General features: G+C 33.6%; 2 protein-coding genes across 4 annotated transcripts in view; one reads left to right on the forward strand and one right to left on the reverse strand.

The window, feature by feature from the left end:
* Window positions 1-24,266, forward strand: part of LOC113394841 (unconventional myosin-XVIIIa) — a 218,739-nt gene that overhangs the window by 34,519 nt on the left and 159,954 nt on the right. Inside the window, exon 1 of one of the 3 annotated variants that reach the window (XM_064218233.1) lies at window positions 19,462-20,446. The exons of the other annotated variants lie outside the window; for them this stretch is intronic. Coding sequence (XP_064074303.1) covers window positions 19,490-20,446 — 957 coding nt within the window. The 5' untranslated portion in view covers window positions 19,462-19,489. Of the gene's footprint in view, window positions 1-19,461; window positions 20,447-24,266 lie in introns of those variants that run through there. 3 annotated transcript variants of the gene reach the window in all.
* LOC113394840 (uncharacterized) lies at window positions 56-2,054 on the reverse strand. Its single transcript, XM_026632278.2, has 3 exons — window positions 1,772-2,054; window positions 1,190-1,452; window positions 56-1,033 (listed from the first exon to the last, which is right to left on the reverse strand). Exons 1-3 carry the CDS (start codon window positions 1,932-1,934, stop codon window positions 578-580), a joined length of 882 nt encoding a protein of 293 aa, XP_026488063.1. The 5' UTR covers window positions 1,935-2,054; the 3' UTR covers window positions 56-577.

The raw sequence follows: 24,266 nt of genomic DNA on the forward strand, positions 1-24,266 counted from the left end.
TGAACAGATCAACTATACATACATAAATAATATTAAAGTAAAATAAAATTATAACTTAATGTAAACTTTACATTTTTATTACATTTCAAGCTTACGAACATTTAACTTAAAAAATATATATAATGGTAGGTACACATTCTTTGATCAGTTTGTGTGTCAACTGCTTAAGGCTGAAGAATATGTATCATACAATTATTCAAATTTAGAATGCATTATTAACAACTTGGTAATAACATTATTAAAAAAAAAAAGTCAACAACTGGAATTCTTTATGAAATCTTCTGTTTAAATTTAGAATGACTATAATTTAGTATTCGTTGTTATAAATGTATAATATGTACTATATACCGAAACATCAAATCGCAGTAACAAGTTACATCAAGTAACTTTTAAAAATGGCAGTGCATAATAATTTCTTTTATCTTTGGTTGATATTTTAATCAATAAAGAATATCATTTATTACTAAAGATATAATCAATAATCTATTTTATTTACATACTTTGTATGATAAACATATCACATAATAACTAAATGACAAAATTTTATTTTTTAATGAATATACTAGAAGATTAGATTTTAAAGATTTTGTACATTTTTGTCGAAGCTTTGCATTTCATATTTAGCAATTACATTGCATACTTCCATTTTTACCTTAGGTATTAGATTAGGTTGTAATTTTTTAACACTAGCGGCCATACTCCGAAAGAATACATCAATCTCATTCGTGTTTTCTTTTAATACTTTTTCGATTAACTTGTCTATGATTTGCGATCTCTGCTCTGAAGTCTTTGTATCGTCTATGCATTTTATAATTCTAGGTTCGCTCATTACTATGGGTTTGGGTAATATTTTTATTGGTGGTATATTCCTTGGCATTGGTACAGATTTTTTTCTTCCTGCATTCTTTCTGCCAATTTTTTTCGGAGGAGCTTCTTCTAATTGACTACTTTCGAGTTTAATTTTCTTTGGTACAATTTTTATTATTTGTGGTTTCAAATCAGTCTCTTGGTGCGGGCCATCGACAAGAGTAATCTGCAATTGATATATGTAAATTTTAGTTGAGAAATTCTGTTATAAATGTGTTTATTAAAATATCAAATATGGAAAATAATCTTAGGAAATAATTTTCATATATATATACCTATAATAAATTAATTTTAATAATATGAATACATTGTGTGTACATACTTCATAATACTCCTGGTTATCAGTTATAACATTATTCTGTTCAGTGATACCCTGTTCCTCAAGTATTTGATCTTCCGTCTCCAGCATGTCATTTTTGTCTTGTCCTGTACAGTCCACTTCTAGTGGTATAGTGTCCAACGGCATGCTGTCCAGAAATTGCAGTTTTTCAAATATCGGCACCTTGGATTTGTGTATAGCACCCATTCTTTTATTTCTTGTGTACCCATCTCGAAGACCTCGCCATCGTTTCTTACATTCTTCAACTGGAATCGATAGTAAAAGTGATTTTAATATTTTTTAAAGTATTAAACACTGAATATTTTTTATCTTGTCGTTGTTGATTAGCAGTAATTATGTCAGCAAACAAATCAGCTGATTTCTAAGTTATACATTTTTCCTACATTTGACACGTCTTAATAACTTGCAATCTTCTTTAGTTTTTTATACTAATTATATTATATTTTTAAAGATTTCTATAATATAATTTTATTATAATATCTCTTTTTGTTTTGTGTCTAATCTGAGACTCTGCAGTAGTGTTGTGCAGCACAATGTTAACCAATACACAAGCGCAAACCTTACCTGGTTTAAATAATTCTTTCGCTATTTCTTGCCAGGTTCTTTCTCTTGTTAAGATATTCTTCCGTGATGGATCCAGCCAGCAATATAAATGTCCATGTGGTTGCACTAATTCAATAAGTTTTTCATCCTCTTCGGTTGTCCACCCTGCAGCGTTTAATGGCATTTTCAAGTTTCAATTATAGCTTGCGTCACAAAATCAAAACAAAATGTCGACTGCCTATCACGAACGAAAATAGTCGCGCTGCGCAGCACGACGTCATGAACTACGGCAGGTTATTGCTATGGTTTCTTACGTTTTAGCGTTCCGTTCTCTGATTGGGTGATAGTCATATTGATGCAGTGAATGCTTGCGATACTAAAGCCATCTACAGGAATATCTGCATAGTTGCAGATAATTCTGCCATCTAGGAGCGAGTGGGTGTAACAATTTACTCGTGTTGCTTTAATTTTTTCAATGTAGTAACGCTACTTGATGCTAGGTGTCGCTGTTCTATATATTTTTTTAAATACATGTACGTGTTATATTTTAAACCTACTTTTTTCGTTTATCGGTCGTAAAAATAAAATAAATTTATTTATCTAAAATAACTAACATAATGTAATATAAGAAGAAAAGTGCCATGTATTTTGAACGACAAGATTGATGTATCGGAATTTATCTTCGAAGATCAAAGGTAGTTTTAATAGATGCAATAAATATTTAATCTTAAACAATGGTTATGCCTTGTTTGGATGCCGGCTGTATTTATTTTCGACTTCAAAGATAAAGATGTAAAAAGTACATTTATTTTGACCTATGCTATGGTTCTCTTAATCTTAATGTTAATCTAATTGGAACGATTTTGTTATTAGAGGTAAAAAAAATAGAAATGTTTATTTGTATTTTTTTTATATTTTGTTTTTTTTTTTTTATGTCATATGGAGGCGGAAGTGCAAATCCCTCATCATCGCCCATAGACATTGGCGCTATTAGTTATATTAACCATTCCTTCACCAATGCGCCATCAACCTTGGGAACTTGTCATGTGTCTGTAGTTACACTGGCTCACTCTCATTTTGAACCGGAAAACAGTAACACTGGGTATTGATTGCTGTTTGGCGGTAGAATATCTGATGAGGGTTTAGTACATACCGAGATAGGCTTGCACAAAGCTCTATACATCTCTTTACACCAATAAATATGTTACTACTGAAATGTCTGCTTTAGTTTACGTGACATTCGGTTTTGAGTGGAGATCAGTCTAGTACCTAACTAGGTAGTTGCCATTGTAGCGCCGTAAATATGAATACTATTTAAATGATTGCATGGTTATTATTATGAATATTTGAGGTACCTTTGACTTAAGGAGGAAAATATCTTAGATCGCGTGGTTGATGGTGTAAGAAGTGATATTTACGTCTCTTGCAGTGCCATAATTTCAATTATAAACGGTAATCTATAGATATATGTTTTTTTATAATTATAATATTTTACTTGCCAATAAATCATAATTATTAACAAAAAAATTATAAGTTTATATGTCGGAGTAGAATGGGAGTGCTATTTTGTCTATGACCAGAACCAAAAAACGAGATCTACAAAACTGTTTTTTTTTTGCTTATGGTCAAAGGTGATAGAGGTCCTTTCAATGAAAAATCCTGTCAATTTTTTTTAGTTTTTGTAATATTTTGAAATATTGTTTGGTATCATAATTGTAATCTTTGTATCGGGTTGCCTTTAAAATAGTTTGAATAGTTTAGATACAATACTTTTCGACGAAACCTTCTTGGTCGGTTTGGTTGGGCTTATGACTTGTTTTACTTGTCAAAATGTATTGTCTACTATAAAAGTTATTTAAATGATCACAGATTATAATAAAATTTATATGTATAATGTTGCAAGATCGAAAATTCTTCGCAAGCTTTAATATGTATTTAAACCAGCAACACAAATATTTGCATAGAATTAACAGTATTCTCAAGCGCAAATTCTAAATCGACAAAGCAATTTATGTCGGCAGTACCGACATGGGAGTTGACAGATTAATCGGCGTTACCGTCGCTACTACAATTGTTTCAAATTGACCACCATTATTTTACAAGCAGTTTGACTTCTTGATATATTTATGTATTTACAAAGCAACTTTAAAGTGAATGCCGGCTGTTTAACTGTACTTGAATCCCTAACTAAACCCATTATATATTTATATACTTATATCTATGTATTTTGTTATATAAAAATGGTAATGATAATCGTAAAAATGATACGTAAAATATACTAGCTAATTAAGTTTCGTTTGTTAATTTAAGTTTATTAAATGATAGAAGTTTTTTTTTGTATTAATATTATTGTAATAATATTACATTAAGGATTTTAAACTAACGAATCTATTGATTGATTTAATTAATTATGCACTCACATAAATTACCATTTATCAAATACATAAGGAAGTACCGTTGTAAGGTACTGGATACTTAATAAATCTAAGATCAAACGAAAACAGAATAATATCTCAGACGCAGTAAACACAAAACTGTGCAGTTCAAAATCGTACCGCGTTCTGTGCGCACGCGCTCGCTTACGTCTCGTTCCTGCGCTATATCGAATTAAGAATATCAACTTCGAATCGAAATTCGAACAAAGTGTCTGTGAAGTGTTGTACAAATATTGTGTATGTTATTTGGAATTTTGGTGCAAATCGATGGGGAACTCTTTTGACAGTTTCTATTCATGTGTTAGTTATGCTATGAGTTTTCAATTGTAACGGTAAAAAAAAAAACAAAATTTAATTATATGTCAACCTGTGTATACTTATTTGTAGATCAATAGTATTGGATTTGTTTTACAAAACCTTTAAAGTAATTTCGAAGGACTAAAGGATTAACTATCATTTTCAACCCTATAAACTAAACTAAGTTTGTTATTGTCAATTTATTGAAAGATGGTGTGCGATAGCTTTTGCACTTTAGTGTATTATTCTATTGGCTTAGTATAATAAAAAACATAGTATATTTATATATTATGTATAAAAATAAAAAAAAATTGAAACCCTTTTAAAAAATGTAACAATTTTGTCAGATAGTAATTAGCGCTTAACAGAAAAATTATGTAATTCAAACAAAGATAAGTTATCGGTCTTCGCGAATGTCAAGACGTTTCGGTCGCAGTATTTTCACGTCACAAACAAACAAAAGCCAATTAATCCATTGGAACATTCAATGTTAGAATGTTCAGGACGTAACTTTGTTTCTATATAAGGCACTGAAGTTATCCGCCGCGACTTGTGACTATTTTAGTATCGCTTGTCGGGTAGAGATGGGACGCTTCGTGTTCCGGTGCAAGTCGATTTGCGAAATGATCGATATTCGATTTCAAATTCGAATAAAGTTCGAATCTAGTACGGTGACGTGAGAAAATGACAACTCGAGTGATCGCAATAATTATTACATATATATACGATGTAAGGATGACAAAGGTCTTCAAGCATTGAGGACTTATGCTTTATACCTGTTTTTAAACTTTATCTGTCTCTTGGTCACGTGGTCAAATGCTATGATCGCGGTTAAATAGTGACTAAACTATATGAAATTCATATAAGAACTTCGCGAAAGTTTTAGCTGTAGGTAGTCTCTTATTGTTATTATTATTATTATCTCAGATAATTTATTTCAGTAATAAACATTCTGTAACTATGTCTATGGAGATAAATAAATAAATGAGTTTGAAATGGTACTCTAATCGTCCGCAAATAAGTTTTTCTCCATAAAATGTAGTCGATTACTTACAGTTGGTTCTTATCGACTTTCCTCGGCCGTTACGTTAAAATCGCCCATCTCTAACGAACGGTAGGCAAATGTGACGTGTCTGGATGAACGCGCTACATCAATGATGGAATTATCGAGTGTCCTGCATTCCGTTTTAATTTAGTCTGACTTTACGTTCCATATTTAAATAGTTTACGTTGATTTGAAACTAAGATAACCAGATAGTGACTTCTGCCATGTTCTTCACGGTAGAATCTACATGCTGAAACGGAATACTTTTTGTCATTAAATCTTCTAAAAATTACGCTTTTATATATATTTTTTTGAGGCTGGTCATGCGATCTGTACTGTTATGTATCTTTCCACTTCGTAGTAACGTAAAGGATATGTGGTGATAAAAGAGGCAACAACATAACGTAGGTACCACTGCTAGAGAAAGACCTTTCTGAATTTGGCTTGAAAGTGTTTCACAGCGCTCTTCAAATGAGGATTGGTAGATGTTTTGTACCACCGTCAACCGCATTGAATTATAACACAAAACCTGATTAAATTTCAATAAATTCAAATCGCGATTAATCAAAGTCATTACCACCTCAGTACCGACATAATACTGCCTACAAATATATATATATATTTTCATTTAAGGTGATTCTCTACTAAAACAATATACGTATTATCGAGTATGTAAGAGTGACTTCAGTCAGCATGTACTGTCAAAGGTCAGAGGTAGTCGAATGTTTTATATTAGAAATAGTTACGATGTCGATTTTATGTTTGTTTAAAATTTCACTGCACTCGAGCGCCGCCCACGCGGCCACGAACTCGTATTGCGTGCGTAACTTATTTTAACTGAGCTGTCTTTGATATTGATTTGTTGCCGATTATAATATACTGTTAAAAGTAACTACTTTCTATAATTAATATTTAAATGTCGCTCGTTCGGTTTAATTAAACGTCATTTGTTTCATTTAAATTAACATACAGGCGATATAGTAACGATATAAAAAAGTATGTATTTAGTAAGTGCCCGTTGTTGTTAAACGTAACGTTGGGAGGATATACTAAACTAAGATGTAATGATCCTTGTGCCTGGAAGCTTCACTTACCTTTCAAACTGAAATAACAGTACAATATATAGTTGTTTTGTAGTATTGTTTGAGTTTTTACCTTCCCTTACAGATCTATTTAAGAAATATATGGGTTAAAGGTATTTAAATTACGGACACTAAATGACCCATTTCTGGTTTTAGAATTTTTTATACGGCATATGCAGTTTTTAACACGATTTACGTTTGTCCAGGTTCGAACACGCGATCTCTCGAGTTAATATCCAATTTCTCTACCCACTGCACATTCTCGTTTTATACATATATTGTGTCTCATCACCAAGCTCTCGATTTTATGCAAAATAATTGAAAAGTTAATGAATCCTCAATTTTGGGCTGGAGATTCAGAATAGTACCTACGGCGATACCATTGTATCTGCACTGTGCTCCACTCGTGGCTCGACGTAGCTCTTCTACGTGCCTATTCTAAGCCATTGGACCAAACGCTAAAAGGACTTGCGCAATTATAAAATAGATATAAAGAAATAACGTGATTTTTTTTTAAATAACCGTATGGTTTGCAAATGGCTCGTCTAATCCATAAATATGTAAGTGAAATCGTCAGTCGACACTGGAGTGTAAACGTCGCCGTATTCATGAAATAACCGCGTATCGAGTAATTTAGGCACCGCCGAGGCGGGTGGGAGAGGAGACGACTTTGTTTTCACTTTCCTTGGTTTGTTGTTTTGTGTTCATTTCATTGATAAAAAATGTGCGGTCGAGATGGACTTCCGGCTGTTTATTGAATTTACATGAGATTGGTCAAGTTTGATATAAAGTACTGCGTGTTTGTTTTTTATCGAGTTATCATTACGTGGTTTAATTTAAACCGTGAGCCGATTTTTGTCCCGGTGATTATGGGACGATAGCTGCACATAAAAATCGGTTATGGTCTCATTTTGAAGAGACGCAGCCGCAGACGTGTAGATAATTAAAGAGGGTTCTTGATTGCAATTTACTAAATTGTTACGATTTCACAAAGAATTAATTTTAGAGAAAGGAAAGTTCCCGCGAAGATATACGGGAGCACTGGTATCAATAAATAAAGGTACGTGATACTGTAATGCCCAGCTGATGTAACTACTAAAACGATACAATATTATTAGGTATATAAGGAGTCACGCTCCGCAGTTTCAGCCGCTTTTGACGCGACAAGCGTGAGTTTAATGTTCTTGTTTTGAATAATTAATTTAATCAGAATGTAATAAATAACCACCAACCCTGTGGAGCATGTGACATGAGCACTAAACGTCCCTCGAATAGGAGAAGACGCATTTGTCAGGCAGTGAGATATTGTACGGAATTTTCTTATTCGACATCTCCAAGATTAATATATTTATAACAGTATTGTAAGTGAAACACAACCTCTGCATAAATGCCCTCCTCTCAAATCACACCGACCCAATGACAGTCACAGTGGCATCTCCCACATGGATAAGGCGGCAAACTTAGGACAGATAACTAAGACAAGTTATACTATAATGTAGATTTTCTTTACATATTTTTTAAATATTTTACGATCTGAATATTTATGTTTTTTAATGATATACATAGGTAAGCGGACGAGCAAATGAACCACCTGATGGTAAGTGGTCACCACCGCCCATAGAAAATGGCACTAAGAAATATTAACCATTCCTTACATCGCCAATGCGCCACCAACCTTGGGAACTAAGATGTTCCGTCCCTTGTGCCTGTAGTTACACTGGCTAGCAATACTGAGTACTACTGTGTGGCGATGGATTATTATCTGATGAGGTGGTGGTCCGTATCCAGACGGGCTAGCAAGAAGCCGTACCACCAAGTAAAATCAAGTTATGTCATGCTCACATTTAATTACAACATCAAATTGACCATAGTAACGATATTTAAGCATTCATAATAAAATAAATAATTACTTTAAATGTCCTTATGTAATTGCATGTGTAAAAGCTAGTTTCCGTTTATCTTAAAACATTAAATCGTTTTAATAAGCAATTAATCGATCGTAAAATTTCAAATGAAAATGTTAAGAAATATGGCAACACTGTATTTTATTGACATTATGAAGTTTATTAAAATATTCGTATTAAGGTTCGATTATACCAATCAATCTGATTTGTGTCTTCTCCATCCTACGAGACATTGGCGAAATAATCTTTGCCCTGTCGGCACAACTAAAAGCAATTAAAATAACAATTGAATTGAATTAAGCTTCGATTAGTAGTAGTGCGATGTGTTGTTAAAATGAATGCTGTGACACACAGACGTATATATATTAATCGGTGGGAAGGCTTTATGTTCATCACACATTGTACCAAAGAGTATTGTTTTGTTGATGAGCGCGCCAGCCAGTTCAAGGTTGGTGGCGCAATGGCAATGTTAAAATTTTTTTAGTGTCATCAGATCTAATCACCCATAGCTCATTTGCCAGTCTTTTAAACAATAATACAATCACGGAGAGAGATGGAGAAGTAGGAAGATCATTTTTGACGACCTTCGTGGTCGAGTAGTGTGCACACCGGTTTTCATAGGTACGCCGCTCCGAGGTCCCGGGTTCGTTTCCCGGCCGAGTCGACGTAGAAAAAGCTCATTAGTTTTCTATGTCGCCTTAGGTCTGGGTGCTTGTGGTACCGTCGTTACTTCTGATATTCTATAACACAAGTGCTTTTAGCTACTTACATTGGGATCAGAGTAATGTATGTGATGTTGTCCAATATAAAAAAAATAAAAGAAAAATATTTCATTAAATTTTCTGATTTCATTGTACCAAAAAAAATGTAACGTTATCGATTTCCTTGGTATTGATTTAATTCTAATGTATAGTGTAGTTGTGCACGAAGTGGATCAGTTATGATGTAAATCATTGGTAGCATTGAGAACTATTATCCGCGTCTCGTGGAGGTGTTCTCATATTGTCCGCGGTATCACGAGCCCGTGACTAGTTGGAATACTAATTGGCCCCATTTATCTGTCGCTCTTAACCGGTGACTATTGTTTCTGAGAAATGTACACGTGAATGAATGAATGTATGTATGTATCTATGTGATTTTGTTTTCCTTTCTAAAGTATTATAATTCTTTTGAAATAAAAAAAACTTGTGGTTTTAATAGCTTATTATGAGCTAAATGTATTTTCTTTATGACAAATAAGTAAAAGGACTTGGCCACCTGATAGAAAGACATTGTAAGAAATATTTATCATTTCTCTCATATATAACCAAAGCGCCACCAACCTTGGGAACTATGATGTTATGTCCCTTGTGCCTGTAGTTACACTGGTTCATCCTTCAAACCGGAACATAAACTATACTAAGCGTTGCTATTTGGTGGTAGAATGTGATGGGATCAAACGGGATGCAACCCACCCTCCCAAACAAAATTAAATAAAGTCAAATCCTTTTTCTTTAAAAGTCGGTTATAAATAATTGATAATGTACCCTCTCCAGCAATCAAAATTTGTACAAAATGTTATAATTGTACAGCGCGACGCATGCGCAAATTGCTAACGTATCGTTCCTTACATATGTAAATATATCGACTATGTCTGCCAACATATATTATGCGAACTTGAACAGCTGTCACGGCGTGAATTAGCGTGTTTTGAATACAAAATGAACGATCTAAATGAATTGTGTGATTTAGACGATTGTAATGGACTAATTGAGTTCGGAATTATATATTATCACAGATCACATTTTATATGTTTAATTTATGTAAAGATATACAATCGTTATAGATTTTATTTAAATTAATTTGAATATTTGTTTTTTTTTTTTTTTTTTATATTAACGAGGTTAAAATCAAACTGTCAGCGATTCAATAATTAATGTTTTTTTTTTTTGTTAAATTAAAAATAGAGCCTCTAATAGGCTAAGATTTTTTCTCATTTGTGAAGAGGAGTAGTTATTGGGAAGTTTATCCCACTACGCTGCTCTCGTGCGGACTCGTGGAACTTGTGGAAGATTTTCATCCGATTTCTTCAAGATAGTCCTTTTCGTCTCCTTATTTATTTGTTCGTTTTAATGTAATTTTTTATTTCATCGGTTGTAACTGTCAGATTATTAAGATGTCGTGTGTGAACTAATAAACCTGGAATACAGAGTGTGTTTAAATCAAGGGTTAGTCGGTAGAAAGTCTTTGTATAAATCCGTCTAAGTAGGTAGCATCAACGTCACGTATTCAATTAATAAAGTTGTGATATTTTTACAATTATATTTAAAGAAATTGATATCTCTTGTTTTAAAATATATACCATGATTGTAAAGTATATTATACCGTATGAGCAGTTAGTATGCGTTGATTTTCATAGAGGGTATTTAAATTGAAAAATTACAAAGGATTTATTAACTGTTTATTGTAGGTTTTTCAAGATTCTTCATTACGAGCCGGTGTTTTAAATTTTAGTTTATCTTTTAAGCTGATTTAAGCTTATTAAAGTATATTTTTGATTTTGTATAGCTGGCTCATGTCTCATGTAAATTAATTTTGTCGGATAAAACGTAATGTTCTATCAGCAATATCCATTTCATTCGATATTAAAACGCTTTTAATAGTGTGAACGGGTATTAAAATCGATGCTCGTAATACTGTTGAGTGCTAACAAGTTAATATTGGACTGAGTGCATTCGTTTCGGGGTTCAGTTTTATGAGTGTTCGTAATGTATTAATGGTTTCAGTTGTACGACGCGCGATTGAATAATTTTCATAGCGGCTCTTAAGTTTTATGTGATCCTATCTCCCATTGGCGGTACAACCGTACCGCCAATGGGAGATAGGATCGTTAAGATATTGTGGTCCTGGTTTAGAATTGATCACTAAGCTCTCTTATCTCAGCCCTTATTAAAACAATTGTTTCAATGATTATTAAATCAAAATCAAAATGTACTTTATTCAAGTATGTTTACAAGCGATTTTGTATCGTCGTTTTACAGAACTATGTTAAGTAGAGCTACCACCGGTTGGAATTGTAGGTTCTACCGAGAAGAACCGGCAAGAGGCTCAGAAGTTACTCTTTTCCAACATTCGATATACATTATGTTAGTTCAGTACAATTATTATATTATATTAAGATAATAGTGTGGTACTTATATTGAATGTCACGTAATGATTGTGAATCAATGTGATAATGTTGGATAAACAGAAGAAATAGAGAAAAATAAAGATCGTCTCGCATATTAAATGACGTTTTGAAGTATGTTTCGGCGTGATACGCAGATGTCGGTTGTCGTTTAAAATTGTTTAAAAAATAACGCACATTTAAAGTAAAACCATTACTAAACAAAATTATAAAATTTTAGAGGTGAACCAATGTTAGAAAAAGTCACTGTTTTTTCTCAATTATGTTTGATTACAAGGTTTAATGAAATTCTATGATAGATCTCTGTTTACGTTATGGCATGTGACTTGAAAAAGTTATATTTTATTTATTTGTATGTATTTTAAATAGATGGCATTGATAAATCAATTTATGAAAGTTTTCCGTTTAGGTTTTACTTTGAAGGTGCGAAATGTATTAATGTTTTAACAGTTAGAATTTGATTTTAGTTAAATGTGCAGTCTTACACTGCAATGACAGACGCCGTTCTTAAAATAGGTGATTTTTTCGTAAAGTGTTCAAATATCTTGTTCGTGTTACTGTATGCTTAATTTATATACAGCTCTTAAAATATCCTTTTTATTGTATAATAACCAAACAGAAAAGTCCAGAAAATTTCGTTCGTATCACACAGCTATCAATAATTTCATAACGAACGTCCGCCCTAGAGGAAGACTCTTATAAGAATGATTTACAACATACGGACATTCGTCCCTGGTTTCCGAGTATCCTACAAAGTGACATCGTGCCTTATAAATCGCGTCGACAAGTTATTTATTATGACTCCCTGTTTAACTCGTTAATTGAGTCGTGTTTGTTTATTTTTGAGCTATTTATATCGTGACGTGACGACTACGACGCGAGACCACGTGATTCGTTTAGTCGTTACGTGGATTAATTTGTGTTAATAATTCTTTGTTATTTACGTGACGAGTGAATAAAGTGAAAAAATTAATCCTCGCTTTTGTTATATATGTAAAATAAACTCAATCACTTAGCCTGTAAGGCGTAAATGAAAACACGTAATATCGTGCATTCTCCGTAATAAGGAGGGTCCAAGTTGTAAATGGGGCCTTCACAGTATAGCCTATTCTAAAAAGGAATCAAAATATATTCACAATCGCGCAGAAAAAAATGAACAAACCGATTTAATTGCCTCTTTCTTAGTCGGTATAAAAAAAGGCAACGTGTACGGAGAATTACAGGATGTCGTTTTGCGTTTGGGATTTTACGCCGCGTATGAAACTAAGAAATAGTTTGCCTACAATCTTTGTGAATAATTTAGTTCCTTATTCTGCACAAATTGCTCATCCCTAGGTTTTAGTGTAATATTAAATCGTAAAAAATATAAAACCTATCTCAATATCGCATTTTTTTTTTATCCAATAAAACTAATTATTTCTGTTTGGCGGTAAAATGTATGATCATTGGCTGGTACCTACTCAGACGGGTTTAAAAAATTAAAATAAATCCTCATTATTTTTACATAAAATTGTAATTATACAAGATTTTGTAATTGATTCCGCGGTTTTGTTACAATTTCCGACCTAAATAATTATCGTCTTATTACTAGTCAATTACAGCCAGCGCGAGGTTGGCAATGTAAGGAATGGCTAATATTTCTTACAGCGCCATTGTCTATGGGCGGGCGGTGGTCACTTACCATGACGTGACCCATCTGTCCGCCTACAAATACACGCAGTTTAGTAGGTTTGTTAAATACTTTCTCTGGTAAATCGGTTTTATAGTTATACAGAGGAAGGAAGTATCCTGTGACACCAGATACACTTTTACCAGAATATTTCGAAGTTTTATTATAAAAGATAAACTACACCGGCGAGAGATCAAAGTAAAATAGAAGTTGCTTTGTGTTTCGTTAATGTTTCCTACTTAAATTTTACGCATAGAGAAGATATAAATACTAGTTATCGCTCGCGACCTCGCTCATAATAAGTAGCCTATGTCCTACCTTGGAGATCAATCATGCTTCATACTAAATCTCATCTAATCGGTTTCAGTGTTTTGGTCATGAAAGAGACAGCAACAGACAGACAGACCGAGTTACTTTGGCATTTATAATATTAGTACATATAAAGATAACTATATATCCCAAGTTGTAGAGCAATTGTTTTATATAATGAAATAAATATTGTATAGATATATTGATTATATGTTGTAAGTACTGGCCGATTATGGTCTGGTCATTAATCAAAGTTGCTACAAAATTACTCTCAGAGAAGGTCACCTTGTTCTTGTAGACTTAGTAAACAAGATAAGTTCAAAAGGAAAAAAAACGAACAAGCCCATATTTTTCTAAATTGATTTCATCTCAAATAGTATTTACGATTTAATATGAGATCTAACATATGAACCGGGCCTTAAGCCTGACATAAAAAAAAATTGAGGCCTTAGTCGTGCAGTTATTTACACGCTTTTTTAAACTTTTATAATGATAATACAATAATAAGTTAGGAGCAAAATTAACGATAAAATCTGCCAATTGGATTTTTTTGCGTATTATTTAATCGACATGATTTAAAACGGGGAAAAGAAGTGTGGACTATAAAAAGAAAAAGTGATGGTTAGTTTCCACATTACTGTCTCAAAATGAAGTAAATAAAAATAAAATTGCTCAATGAATGCGGGACTACATTGTAATAATAAGTACTTCTCATATTGTAATTAATTTTGAGTCCCCAGTATCTTATATTAACGAATATTCTTAAAGGAAAAAGATCCATCCGATTCAGCGCAAACTTGTAATAATAATAATATTAGAGATTTTCCTAACAACACCGGATTTGACGTAATTTCTGAGAGTTTGTGGCATATAGTTAATCAGTAAGGTGCCGACGAAATTGATTTAGATACTCACGCAGACGCCCACGTGTGAGCACTCCCACACACAAACAGATACGGAGACAGATACTTCCAAATAATGAAACCACCTGGAAAATTCAAAGTTAATTGGCCCTTCAAAAGTTTAAATGGAAATTTAAAAAATGTTATAAAAACACCGACCTGTTACAGTTGAATCAATTATGTATTCGTAAGTGATGAAGCGTTTACAAAATTTTAAACCCGTTCGATTTACTACGAAGTGACGCAAAGTAAACAGGTTGAAATATTGTTAAGACTCAGTATACTAATGGGGAGAATATAAAAAAAAATCATAACACGAGTAGACCTTCGTTTTTAAATAATTTTTGGATAAAGTCGAAACTTAAATCTTGTAACAAGTCAATTGTCTATTGACGAATTGATCTGTGGTCAAGAATCATGAGAGTTCTTACTCGTTTTGAAGCAGAATCGTTGTCCTATTACAGCATTGCTTAATTTTTAAATCGGCATTCAACATAGTTGTTAGAATTAACATTATATTTAAAACAAGCTGTGCCCGCGACTTCGTGCGCGTTTGAATTTAATAAAAAAGCGTGACTTTTTTATTATTTCACATATAATTCTAAAATAAAAGTAGCCTAAGTTACTCCTTATTACATCAGCTATCTGCCAGTGAGAGGCCCGTCAAAATCGGTCCAGCCGTTCCAGAGATTAGCCGGAACCAACAGACAGACAGACAAAAAATGTTGTTTAGGTATATGTACCGTGTATACATACATATGCATTTAGTAAAACGCGGTTATTTTAATATTTCAAACAGACACTCCAATTTTATTATACGTATAGATATTTGAAACTATTTTTATGTATAACAACTTCGCTCGCTTTAGGTTGGTCGTCATTTGGTAGACTTTTTTAAAACAAACACCCAAAGACTGGGACTTTTTTTCGAGTTCCAGCTAAATTCATACTAAATTTCATAAAATTAGTTTCATTGGTTTGGCCGTGAAAGAGCAACAGAGAGAGAGACAGACAGACAGTTACTTTCGCATTTATAATATTAGTATAGAAAGTGAGTGAGGTGGTAAAAGCCTACAAATAAAAGCCTTCCCAGTTAAATATTATGATAATGTCCAGGCTTTGAATGTCTTGCCCGTAAAATCCAATGACCTATATTAAATTGGCTCGGTATTTGAACCTAAGACTGACGATCTGCAGCCTTGAAAGTTTAAAGTTCGACCGAAAGAAGATTTAACTATTTACATACCTAAATAGTAAACATATCTTCTTAGTAGAGTAGTAGTGCCATTCGGTCGAGAATTCATAAAAAAATGATGTCATTGTGTTGATAGTCATAATTCTACCACCGGATCTGAATTAAAAGCGTTGTCAAGTTCTTTGTTATTTCGAAACAGTGGACGGGATAATATTGGAAGATTAGTGCACGTCAAATTCGAGTCACGAATGATTAGAACCAACAGTGGATAGACTAGTGACGGTAGGACCGTTTCTTGCAAAACACTTAAATATCATTTCGAATCGATCTAACTTTAGTTTAGTTGAAACAATCACGATGTAGGGATATTATTTAGAACACTGTTCGCCCCGTGGTCGAAATTCGATTGATAATTTGAGGAAAAAGCTATAAAAACTAGAATGTTGCGTAATTTTTTCCTGTTTCTTTTTTTACTAACGCTCGTCAATAGTATCTTCCAAACGTTAAAACGGTAACGTATATGTATCAGCAGACATATTAACAACTGTCACAAGTTTTTATTTATTAATTGACCCTGAGTAATTTTGGAATAAAATAAGTTTTTCTAAATTATGACGTATAATTTGGACCTTTGAACGTTTTTTATCTATTTTAGTGTCTGTATTACCTTTTAATCTATATTCAGGATCAGTAAATACATAAGCTAATTGTGACGTGAAGACACGATAGATTTTGGTCACACATCTAACTAAAGTTATGTCAATTGCAATCAGATAAGATCTGTGATTTATAAATCCAGTCACAATTTCTTATGAAAACGAAAGGTGCGCGTACATTGGAGATGGATTACGCAACGACAATTTCAATATTATCGAATAGGTGGGATCTGTGTCGCTAGACCAATTTGCATGCGATGTTGACCAACGTTCGTGTATTTAGGCTATATTTACACATACGTACTCTACCTTCAATACCCGAGGAGCCTGATCGATTGAATTTTACCCGTATCACGTCACATGAAAGTACATTTTGAATTGACAATTAAAACCGTGGTGAAGCATTTCATGATGATTGTCTTCTATTGCTTTTCTTATACTTAAAGTTTTTATTGCTGTGTCAGGAAAAATAAATGCGTTCGATGTTAACGATTCTTTGTTGTTGACTTTTGTGTGTGTTTAAATAATTGATTTTTCTAATGCTAGATTAAGTTACAGAGCATATTTATTTTTGTAGAAACTTGTATTAGTATAGATTTGTTTACTCATAAAGGCGCAATCCACCACGATGAACTATAATATATGCATTAGTAAATATTATTTAATCTGTATTTTTTTGCCGTCTTTATTCTTACATTAGTCATCATACGCACACAACGTCTTGTACCTAAGCACGAAGACTCGTACTGATGTATACTCGTTCTACCATAATTTGAGTGGAGGGGCGCGCATTCGTGAGTGAATAGATTTTAAATATACAATAGTGAAATTGGTGCATGGGTCAAAGGCTCACTACTGCAGTTTTTCTAAACGGACTGCGCTGAAACTCTTGTATACACTCTTGGTGATTGTGATAGTATCAAGTATATATACATTTGATTCATATTAGTTCATTGAATAAATAAAAATGAAAAAATCATGAAAATGTTTTTAACGAATTTGATTTTGCTATCACAGCACTTAAAAGATGATAATTTGAGATGTTTTTTGTTAAATCTAAACTACAAAACATCTTAGAGATAGTAGAGCCTCATTCCCACGATCAGGTGTGATGAGTGCCGATAACGATAGTCTAAATATTTATACAGTGATAACTGAATTAACAGATACTTGGCTACGTAGGCGTGCACATTTAGAAAGTATATTAGTAGCTATGGAATTAAAAGCCATATGTGTGCGTATGTATTTCGTCGTTATAATACTATTTTTGGCAATCTTCGAACAAACGATGATCAGTCCAATGTGACAAAAGAGCTAAAGCTCTAAGAATTTTTTATTTTAAACCGTATTTGATTGTCGGCTCTAATCTTATGCAATGTCCTACGGTACTTTACGATACAAAGCTAAACGCAGGACGGTTTGACTGCGGAGGTAGACGCTTTGTCACCGTAATCCGACGTTGACACAATTTATACTATGAATATTAAATTTCGATTTGATATCAGCGTGCCTAGACAGAGTCACGGCGATTGTCGACTTCGTGTTTCGAGAAAAGGCCAAAATGTATGGGAATGTTATATGTATTCGATTTATCGCGTAGGTCACCGACAATTCTGTTATTGATATTATAGACGAAAAAAAAATTCAAATCATTTCGACCATTTTCGAATGTACTTTGTCTTTGGTGTTTAAACCACATTAAGTGTTTCCAATAAAGTCAACACGGATATCGATAAAAGTTTCCACAAATTTATATGAAATACAAAGTAACGTCAAACTTACAACTTTGACGTTAGAAGGGAACAGATAAACAATAATAGGCTAATCCATAATACAATGTCAATAATACGAAATTAAATTGTTGTAGACGTAATTGTAATATCGTAACATTACATTCGTGTAGGTATATACCTAATAGTATTTACGCCGTGAACACTTTCCCTATTTACTATATCATATCTGCCAACTTTTGAAATGATATGTAGGTACCTCCGAGGCTAAGTTCGGATAGGTAACACTGATTTGCGTTATAAAGGGTTTTCACATCTGTAACGTGAAGAGAGATGATTACGTCAGACACGCAAGATTAGAAGGACGATTAGATTTAGTTTGCTCAAAAATGTTTGTTGACGTGATAATTTTCATAATATGTATTTATTCAAATGAGTGATGTTCATTTTATGTAAATTATATGGATTTTTGGGTACTTGTGTCGTTACTGAATTCACTGTATGTTCTCACGAAAACACTTATAAACTCGCTCCTGTCTCGTATGGGCTCCAATAACGTTAAATCAGTCCACGTGCCTAATTTTCTCAAATAGTACACTCAGAAAAAATATGTTTTTGGTACTATGCCGTTGACATGACACGACATGCCATATAAAAAATAAATTGTTTAAAAAAAAACATTAACAGTCTATAACTGCTGCCGATTTAGCATGTTTATTATTGTTAAATGAAAGTTCTTTTAACTGGCCCTTGAGCGTTATTAACTACACTGATAGAAACAAAATACTGATGTTCATAAAGAGCGTCACATCTAACAATAGAGCATAAAATTTAATTACACTTTATAAATTGACAACATATAATTACATAATAAATAAACCACAAAAGTATTGCAACGGGTTGACATATGTACAATGTACAGTCAGAGTAAGAAAACCTTCGCAAGTTTTCAAATTCATTCCTTTATCAAGTCGTACACTCTTAGTACATTTTGAAACTAAAGCATTAAACAGAAAACTGCACATAAAATTAAACTAACATAGTATGACAACTAGGTTCAAAACAGTGTACATTGCGACGCAATATGTCATACTCAATAGGAGATTATCGCTCATATTGAGCACACGAAAATAGACCTTAAGGTGACGAACCTTTTCTTACCCCGACTGTACATACCGTACGAATGGTTTATATTTTTTAGAATGCTATTGGCTATGATATAATCAATCATTTGATCGATTTGTACCAATTTATTTTTCTAAAGTTACAGTGAATTATAAAAACTGAACATGTGAGCGCTTCGAACCGATTTAATGATATGATAATATATTAGTGCTAAAAAGTGTAAAATGTTTCACATCCAAGGGCCGTTCGAACAGTCTCTCAGATGTGGGGACGAATTGTCACCCAGTGGTACCAAAACTCTAGCAGCTCTCGCTAAGATCCACAAACATTGTACAGGTAAAGCGCACGCACATGGCTGTGTTGATTCGAAACATAATCCCTTAGATAAATCTGACTCCAACACGAGCTTGCAATCGAAAAAGTACTTTCGAAGCGATTGCTTCATAGAAATAAAGGAAGACGTTAAAAATGACGGTCAATTCACAAAAAATAATGGATCTATCGCTAAGAGTTTTAGTAACAGCACCAGCTCGTATGAAGGACACAGTGACACCGATTCCGAAACATTTAAATGCCGTACAGACCTAAAGCTGACAGATCCTTGTGAAAGATTGTTCTCCCAGAATACTAAAGCTTCGTTAATGAAAACAGCACGCATGCGATACGCTGACGAAAGCATCCTTTCCAATCAAGACGAAGTAGACGGTGACCGGTTTAAGAATACGTTTTCGAGAACATCTTCGAGAGGCAGTTTTAGAGATAGAAAGTCGAGTGCTGTGACGATTGAAGAAGTAAAATCCGAAGGGATTAAGAATACCGATGACTTGAATAACTCTGATCTGATAGAGGAGAAGAAAAAGTCTCAGGTACAAAGTAAAAATACAATATTGCGCAAGGGTGCAATGGTGAACGTCTATGGTAAAAACGGCACTAATGGTACAAAGCCCCCCTGGCGCGGTGCTAGCAAGAACGGAACATTAAATGAGCCATTCGTTCGATCGCCATCGCTGCGAGGGAGCATTAGGAAAAAGAAGAATGATGGTGTGCCGTGGCGAAGATTGTATGAACTTTCACTTTGGAGAAAATGTGGAGTTAATTTTGCCTCAAATGGTTCGGATTCGGAACGTGCCCTCCTAAGGCCCTGGAGCGAGATGTCTTCTCAATCGCTGCCACCGTACGAGGTAAGTCTGTCATCAATTAGGCGAACCCGCGAGCAATATTCGCGATTCGATATTATTGTGTACGTATTTGGTAACATTTGATTAGCCTTCGTATCGACACAGGGCGCACGATTTTGTATATCATTGCGGGGAGAGGCAGTCACGCTGTCGATGCAGACTTCATAAAGTTAATTGTATTTTATTGTTACTCTGTACGGACATTAGAAGATAAAAGCTCTTGATTACGTTCAAAGAGACGGTTTTGAAATAGTTCTTCTAATCTTATCTCACCACCCACAGCGATAACACACCTCTATTTGCTTCGGCTATCTGCAGATAATCAGAAGTAACCTTTACTATAATTTGTCCTAACTAACAGAATACGTAAATGTTAAACATAGGTAATATTTACTATAGTGTTTCGGTTTAAAATAGTTACTCTTCTGTTTTATGACTAATGCTAATATAATCGATTTTCATTATTCATTACAGCCGATTGTCCGCACAACAATATCTTAGATCTTAGGCTTTTAACGTGACTTTAGTGAAGTTTAGAAGTAGACTAGTCAAGTGTAAATTATTAATGTGTTTTTTTTTAATTTTATGCTACCCGTCTCTGTAGTATTAAGTGTGACCTAAACGAACGTTCTTACACCCAGGAATCTTTCCTATTCTCAAATTGTGCTGAGATGAGAGAGCCAGAGAAAAAGGTTTTGTGTCATAAATACGTATATCGATAATCATATTTATTTCACAAGAAAAAGTAAGATTGTATTAATTTCGTGTTACCAGTATGAGATAATAGTAGGCTTAAAGAAAATAGTGTAATATTTCGAAGTCTGAAGTGACAAGTTCGATAAAAAAATCGATTTAAACATCGATCAAAACTTTATTCTTCGTGTATTTCTCTTTTTTTAGGTATTGTTTTTGTGAATTCAATAACCATTTAAAATAACTCGTAGTCATTGATTTAGTTAGCTTTATTGTTGTATATTTTCAAGAGACATGACATCTTGGTTTGATGATGTCGGCACGTCGGCGAAGTAAGGAATTTTAAAATTTCTTACGACACTTACCAAAGTTTTAAAAAAATATCCTGAATAATGGCTCGCCAAGAAGTGATCATAATATTATTGCTAGCGATTGTTACATTATGATACACAATCTCACTAAAAGTAAATAATCTAATTACCAGAATATATATGAGGTAAAGGCTAAATTTGAATACCGAGACGTAAAATTAATATACTTACCTAAGTTACAAGATGAAGGTAACTAGAACCGTAACAAATTAAAATTGTAAATTGTTTTAAGTAAACGCCAACGCGACACAACACAATGAAAGCAGTTCTTAACTAGAAGTACCTAAAATAAAACAAATATGAGAAATTTTAGATAATGTTAGAAATATGAGAAAATCACACCTACCCCAAGTGGATACAAAACATTGCCCAATGATGATACGATAGAAAAAATTAAACTTTTTTTTCAGTTTCGAAAACATATTTTAATAAATATACAATATGTGGTACCACTAGTGTACAAGATTGTCTTCCTTGTTTGTGTACTTGAGCTTTGTGCAAGCCCGTCTGGGTAGTACCACCTACTCAGCGTATATTCTGCCGCCAATCAGCAATACTTAGTATTGTTGTGTTCCGGTTTGTAGGGCGAGTGAGCTATGTATCTGCAGGCACAAGGGACATAACACCTTAGCTCCCAAGGTTGGTGGCACATTGGTGGAATGGTTAAACAAAATTTACAGCGCCAATGTACATAGGCGTCCACTTACCATCAGGGGGCCCACTCAATCGTACGTCTTTTTGGTATTACATACATACGTATAAAAAATCAAAAAGATACGTAATATCTCACTATGTTTATATCTTTGTTTTAGATATTGTACTAATATATATTACCGCAAACCCTACATTTCTTACTGACATAGTACTCGCGAAAACTCCCGTGCGAAGTGCCGATTGCGATAAAATGTTATTAATTTTGTATAAAACGCGTCAAATATTTTTGTTATATATTTTGAAGGAATAATTTTGTGTGACAATGAATTTCAATTCAATTAAATTCTTAGTTTAATGGCTTTAGAAATAATCTCAATTTAAGATTTGTATTCTCTATCTTAATTTAAAATTAATTAAAGTGTTACAATATAAAAAAACGATATCGTTCCAATTAATATTTGTATGTGTGAATCCAGAATAACCTGAGGATTATAATGTTAGTTTAACAGAGGATTCTAAAACTGAAGTCGCCACGTCTAGCGTCCGTCGTGTAAATGTATTAGAATCGTGTACATTAGTAAATCGCGCCAATGTCACAGCTCTGCAGCAAGGCGTTCTTACATAACCGGTGTTGGAGACACGAATACAAATGAACTGCAGACGAAACACGCTCCTGGCGATGAGAAAACTACGCGTGGGCTCGCGACTCGATTGTGAGCTTGACTCACGCAGGGAATTTGTACCCATTAGCCATTTAGCTATTCCGAATTACCGTATACGGTCGTCGAATGGTTTTTGAGTTTGATTTCTTAGTATTTTTTATGTTTAATGTATTGTAGTCTCTATTTATATACGCTGGAACACATCGAGAACACGATCGTGTAATGAATAGAATATGTTATATTATTAATAATAATAAAATTTTTAGGATACACGCAACAATAGCGTATAACAACAGTATAACAGTAACAGTCTGTAGATTTCCCACTGCTGGGCTAACGCCTCCTCTGCCTTTGAGGAGAAGGTTAGGAGCATATTCCACCACGTCGGGTCCAATGCGGGTTGGTGGCTCCACATGTGGCAGAATTTCGTTGAAATTAGACACATGCAGGTTTCCTCACGATGTTTTCCTTCACCGCCGAGCACGAGATGGATTATAAACACAAATTAAGCCCATGAAATCCAGTGGTGCTTGCCTGGGTTTAAACCCACAATCATCGTGCATCATTGAGATGCACGCACTGTAACCACTGTGCCAGCCAGGGCCGACTCTAATATTATATATATATATTCAAAAATTTTCAATAGTAATCGGGTGAGATCACGGCACATTCCAGTGCCCTAGGGCACACGAGTACATCAGGCTCTGAACAGTATAGAAATCGTGGAAAACCTTTTTTTCCGAGTCCCATTACTTTTAAAACAGTACTTAATCTAAAATATAAATAAAATTTCGTCGTGTGCCTTGTGATAAAGAGAGTACTGGGTGAGATACGAAGTGAGTATCTACACAATATCACTGCAGTACTGATTATTTTGTACTATAATTTCTTAACTAAACTATACTTATAGGACTAAATACTACATGAGGTTAAACCTACAGATAAGAAAAAGGAAGCAATGTTTTATGATATTCTTAATTTATAGATTAATAAAAAAATTAAATATAGATAAATGTTTATGATGATCTAATTAAATTGTATCAATTACGATCTAGTTAATAGAATATGCATGATGTTCGATCACAAGATGAATACGTAAGGTAGAGGTCCGCGCGGTGGCACTGCCTTATAATTGAATTGCTTAGCGACATCAGCAAACAATGCTATGTCGTAACGTCGCCGCTATGCTAATCTTGCGTATAATATGTCTCCTACACCGAATACTATTGCGAAATTTAAGATATTTACATTGGTACTTTGAGTGTTTGGAAGTGTATACCTACCTCTATAGTAATAATTTTCGGTTGTTTCGAGGATGATGTTCCGTTGAGCGATTTCGTTGACATTCTCGAACGAGAATAGATCCACTTTAATCTTTAATTGGGGATCCGTTTAACGCAATTTTTTAAAAGAAATGAAAGTTTTTTTTTTAATTTTAAATTT

Source organism: Vanessa tameamea, chromosome 21 (genome assembly GCF_037043105.1).
Source record: "Vanessa tameamea isolate UH-Manoa-2023 chromosome 21, ilVanTame1 primary haplotype, whole genome shotgun sequence".
Lineage (NCBI taxonomy): Eukaryota > Metazoa > Arthropoda > Insecta > Lepidoptera > Nymphalidae > Vanessa > Vanessa tameamea.